A 5,844-nucleotide genomic window follows, 5' to 3' on the forward strand; every position below is an offset into this window, starting at 1 on the left:
ATATATGTATATATCTATAGTACATGGATCATACAATGCCTACCTTAGTTGAATATAAACCCAAATATGACATCTAATGTTGTGTTTTGATGTTTATTGCCTAATTAATTTAACATTCACTCCACCTTGAAGCTGTTCAGAATGAAACACATTTGATTTCTGATGTGGTCAGAAAACACGTCATAAGAACCAGTTCTGAGAGAGAAAAATGTCGTTAAAGTAGTGTTTGGTTCCTCTGACTGATATTATTATATATGACATCATTAGATTATTAAAACTGAAGCATCAGTGTCAGAGCAGCATGTTACTGTTGTAGCAGGTGGAGGTGGAGCTAGTTTCAAAAAATCGACTATTGTTATTATGATTAGGCCTGTCACCAGAACAAATGTTGCTGGGCGATTAATTGCGTCAGAAATTATTGTGATAAGCGATAACATTGCGTAATATTGTGCTTTTAAGACCATTTTTATTATTGTTTTAATTTTGCTGTTTTTAGACCATTTTTTGAACTTATATAATAATAATAAAGGCATAATGATGCACGTACACCCTTTTAAAGAGAAATAAACATTTATTTAACAAGAATATTTAGGACTGCAAAGAAGACAGTTTAAATATCCCAAATTACACGTAAAAATATCTAAATAAATAAATACAACGAAATAGACTGTCAGTCTCTCACTCTCAGGTGATGACGAGAGCTTTCCCTCCGTTCATTACGCTAATGAACCAACTCACCTGGCTGCCAGATGATGCACGGAAGTGAATGCTCTTGTCGTCCAGTCTCTTTGGTGGAGAGAGACGAGGAAAACAAACACGCATGAATATGGCAATTAATCCCTTTTAATTTACCGTGCAATTAACCGACTTATCGCATTTCGCGACAGGCCAAATTATGATTCCCAGTCCCGAACGCTCCCGTTGACTTTTTTTCCCATCCCGTCCCCAATCACGTGAAGAATAGTGAAACTGATTCCCATCACGTGGGAATTCCCGAAAAAATGTCAGCCTCGAGCGTGTACCAGGCATAATGCAAGTCCTGAGTCTGAAATATGTCTGTCAGCGAGTCCTACTCCACCTATTCAGACTCCACTGTAGACAGCGGCAGCATTTCTCCGACCACGTAGCGAGCCACAAGCTCCGTGGCTTCTTTCGGACTGATAGGTTTAACGTTATCTCCGTTATTAGAACCAAACAACAGCTGTTGCAGTTTCGGAGCTGAAGGACCAGCGTTGTAAAAGTAACGGATGTAACTGATGTCTTGTTTGAAAATGTACTAAAGTATTTGATTACTCAAACAGCAAACTAACGTGTTAGGTTACTCGTTACTGCAAAAAGTAATCAAAGTACTCTAACACGTTACTTTGTAACACGTTATATTAGGGCATTAACAGAAATGTCGATTTGTCGATGTGTCGACGTCAGTGGCACAAGTCGACACCCCCCGGGAGGAGTTGACAAGTCGTGTGTTTTTTCCCTCTCTCTCTCTCTCTGTGTGCTTGTGTACGGAATGCAATCGCTGCCTCTGATTGGCTTACACTGATACTTTATCCTTGAACATACTCGGGCATACCATAAGCGGAGCAGACTCCAGTCATTTGGGCTTTCATAAATGAAATGTAAAAATGTCCGTGAAAAATCCCCACAATGTGAAAAATGCATGCTGAGCAGTCACTGGTGCGCGGAGCGGAGTCCGCGCGGTCGTAAAATCTGAGCTTTGCGCACACAGGGCTTGCGGACGTCCGCTTTGAGTCCGCGCGAACCTCCGCAGAGTCTGTTCCGCCCGAGTATGTTCGGGCCTTGACAGACACACATCACATATGTGGAGATACTTCACTTTCCTCCGCCGTGTCACTGTGATGACATCATCAAATGACTTGTCGACTCGACTTCGACTTTATTGACAGATGAGTCGACCTGAAAAACATCAAAGTCGTTAATGCCCTACGTTATACCCAACTCTGCACGTCTGTCTGTTCATGTGAGGACCCTGGTTTACATAGTACATTACCAGGACACTGATGGTGCCTTCATGTACACTCTGACATCTGAAGAACTCTTTTCTCTCTCTCTCTCTCTCGGCTAACAGTTTCTTTGTGCTAAGTTAGGCTAACAGTTTTTTTGTGCTGAGCAAGGGTAACAGTTTCTTTGTGCTAAGCTAGGCTAACAGTTTCTTTGTGCTAAGCTAGGCTAACAGTTTGTGCTAAGTTAGGCTAACAGTTTTTTTGTGCTAAGTTAGGCTAACAGTTTCTTTGTACTGAGCAAGGCTAACAGTTTCTTTGTGCTAAGCGAGACTAACAGTTTCTTTGTGCTAAGCAAGGCTAACGGTTTCTTTGTGCTAAGTTAGGCTAACAGTTTCTTTGTGCTAAGTAAAGCTAACAGTTTCTTTGTGTTAAGCTAGGCTAACAGTTTCTTTGTGCTGAGCAAGGCTAACAGTTTCTTTGTGCTAAGCTAGGCTAACAGTTTCTTTGTGCTGAGCAAGGCTAACAGTTTATTTGTGCTAAGCAAGGCTAACAGTTTCTTCGTGCTAAGCAAAGCTAGCAGTTTGTTTGTGCTAAGTTAGGCTAACAGTTTCTTTGTGCTAAGGTAGGCTAACAGTTTGTTTGTGCTAAGCAAAGCTAGCAGTTTTTTTGTGCTAAGTTAGGCTAACAGTTTCTTTGTGCTAAGGCAAGGCTAACAGTTTCTTTGTGCTAAGTTAGGCTAACAGTTTATTTGTGCTAAGCCAGGCTAACAGTTTCTTTGTGCTAAGTTAGGCTAACAGTTTCTTTGTGCTAAGCCAGACTAACAGTTTCTTTGTGCTAAGTTAGGCTAACAGTTTCTTTGTGCTAAGCCAGGCTAACAGTTTCTTTGTGCTAAGTTAGGCTAACAGTTTTTTTTGTGCTGAGCAAGGCTAAAAGTTTCTTTGTGCTAAGTTAGGCTAACAGTTTCTTTGTGCTAAGTTAGTCTAACAGTTTCTTTGTGCTAGGCAAGGCTAACAGTTTCTTTGTGCTGAGCTAGGCTAACAGTTTTTCTTTGTGCTAAGGTAGGCTAACAGTTTCTTTGTGCTAGGCAAGGCTAACAGTTTATTTGTGCTAAGCAAGGCTAACAGTTTCTTCGTGCTAAGCAAGGCTAACAGTTTCTTTGTGCTAAGTTAGGCTAACAGTTTGTTTGTGCTAAGCAAGGCTAACAGTTTGTTTCTGCTAAGCAAAGCTAGCAGTTTCTTTGTGCTAAGGTATGCTAACAGTTTGTTTGTGCTAAGCAAAGCTAGCAGTTTCTTTGTGCTAAGCCAGGCTAACAGTTTCTTTGTGCTAAGTTAGGCTAACAGTTTGTTTGTGCTAAGCAAAGCCAGCAGTTTGTTTGTGCTAAGTTAGGCTAACAGTTTCTTTGTGCTAAGCCAGGCTAACAGTTTCTTTGTGCTAAGTTAGGCTAACAGTTTCTTTGTGCTAAGTTAGGCTAACAGTTTCTTTGTGCTAAGTTAGGCTAACAGTCTCTTTGTGCTAAGCAAAACTAGCAATTTCGTTGTGCTAAGCAAAGCTAGCAGTTTCTTTGTGCTAAGTTAGGCTAACAGTTAAATCCTACTCTGAGTCTTTGTGCTAAGCAAGGCTAACAGTTTCCTTGTGATAAACAGTTCCCCCCTACTTTCAGTCTTTGTGGTATGCTAGACTTGGCTATCAGTTTATATGTGCTAAGCTAGGCTAACAGTCCTGCCCCCCCCCCCACCTCCAGTCTTTATACTAAGCTAGGCTAACAGTCACTCTGTGCTAAACTAGGTTAATAGCGTTTTTGTTCTTAGCTAGGCTAATAGTGTCTTTATGCTAAACTAAGCTAGGCTAACAGTGTCTTTAAGCTAAGCTAGGCTAACAGTGTCTTCATGCTAAGCTAGGCTAACAGTATCTTAATGCTAAGCTAGGTTAGGCTCTGCAGGGAAACTCAGGTGAAACTGATGAGTAAAAATGTTGAACGGTTCCTTTAAACGTCCTGATCATGTGGCTCAGTGACATCATCAGCAGCTCTCCCTGTGATTGGTCAACTCCATGATACCTGCCCTGCGGTCTTCTTCTTCTGCTCCAGTAAACCTGTTCAGACTCAGATCGTCTCCTCCTGCTCTGATTGGTGCTGCAGGTCATGTGATGGGCGGTGTGGTGTGTTCATTGTCCCGCAGATAAAAGAGTCCCCACTGAGCTGAGAGCACAGACGATGTGTTCCTGTGTTTATTATTTATGATTTATATTTGTGTGTTTATGATTTTATTTATCAGCTCCGAATTTATTATTTTAACGTAGCTTTTTTTGGATCATCTGGATTTTGGATTATTTACATATTTATTTATTTTTACAGATCTGTTTTTATTTATTTATCTGTTTAACCTCCGGAGAGTTTTTGTAGGATTTTGTTTTTCAAGGTTTGTTTTTAATATTTTTATGTTCAGAGGTTTGTGTTAACACGATGTTGTTAGAATTTTTAAAATGTTTATATTTTATGTATCTTTTAAAGATAGATTAATTATATTTAATTTATTTTTGTCATTATTTTTTTTCAATATTGTCACGTTTTCATTTTGTAAATTTAAAATTTATTCTGGTTTCAGATTTTTGTTTTTCAGTTGCTGCATTTGAACCAATATTACGTTTATATTATCAATGTATATTTAATTTTTTACTGCTTCAGTTTTTACAGATGTAGCTGAGATATTGTTAAATATATGTTATATTATTTTAATCATTTTGTTTGTTTATACAGTTTATTGATTTATTGATTAATCTTTTCATATTTTGCTTCAATTCATAAAACTGTGATTTTTATGTTGATTTAATTTTACAATATTTTGAATGTTATCATTTTTGCTTTCCTGTTTGTCACATGATCAATTAATCTGAATTTCGGCCCGTCACACCTGAGACGTGTCACACTGATGTGTTTTCCTCTGTGATGTCACACCAGGTTCAGCCAATCAACAGGGCAGAGCAGCACCTCGCCGCGACTCGTCAGGCGACAACGCCGCCGCCACCGGAAACCCAAAACACATCAGCGGATGGAGAGGGTACGCACACACACACACACACACACACACACACGCACGCACACACACACGCACGCACACACACACACACAGATCACATGACATTAATGACAGCGTCTGGCATCTCTTCATGTTCGTGTCTGAAACTTTATCTCACGTTCAGGTTTTAATGTTTCACAACAAATCATAATAAATATAAATATATTCATGGTGTGTACATTTGTATATACTTGTGTGGATTCACATTACTTTATAAGTATATATTGTGCATAATTATATTAATATAAACAAATATGTTGACACACTTATAAACATATTTGTGCACATTTATATATTAATAAATATTTGTTCATATATTTGTGTATATTTATGGATTTGTAAATGTGTTTGTATATTTGTTTATATTTTATGTAAATATACACAAATATATTTATGTACTTATAAACATATGTGTGTATATTTATGTATGTGTAAATATATTTGTATAAATACACACAGTTAAAACACACTGCAGGACTGATGGACATTACTCAGGGACATGATGTGAGACAGACCTGTGGACTCTGTCATCATGTCCTCTGATGAGACAGCTTCTGTCTGTCCTCATGTTGTCTTTAGATTTCCTCTCTAATCTTTTAACTCTGTCCTCCTCTCTGTCCTCCTGTCTGTCCTCCTGTCTCTGTCCTTCTGTCTCTGTCCTCCTGTCTGTCCTCATGTCTGTCCTCCTGTCTGTCCTTCTGTCTGTCCTTCTGTCTCTGTCCTCCTGTCTGTCCTCCTCTCTGTCCTCCTGTCTGTCCTCCTGTCTGTCCTTCTGTCTCTGTCCTCCTGTCTGTCCTCCTGTCTGT

At 39.1% G+C, this 5,844-nt stretch overlaps 1 protein-coding gene across 1 annotated transcript in view; it reads left to right on the forward strand.

The window, feature by feature from the left end:
* Window positions 1-5,844, forward strand: part of LOC126400599 (segment polarity protein dishevelled homolog DVL-3-like) — a 35,577-nt gene that overhangs the window by 4,095 nt on the left and 25,638 nt on the right. The window contains exon 6 of the mRNA XM_050061437.1: window positions 4,857-5,020. Coding sequence (XP_049917394.1) covers window positions 4,857-5,020 — 164 coding nt within the window. The remainder of the gene's footprint in view (window positions 1-4,856; window positions 5,021-5,844) is intronic.

This window comes from Epinephelus moara, chromosome 2, assembly GCF_006386435.1.
Source record: "Epinephelus moara isolate mb chromosome 2, YSFRI_EMoa_1.0, whole genome shotgun sequence".
In the NCBI taxonomy this organism is placed as follows: domain Eukaryota; kingdom Metazoa; phylum Chordata; class Actinopteri; order Perciformes; family Serranidae; genus Epinephelus; species Epinephelus moara.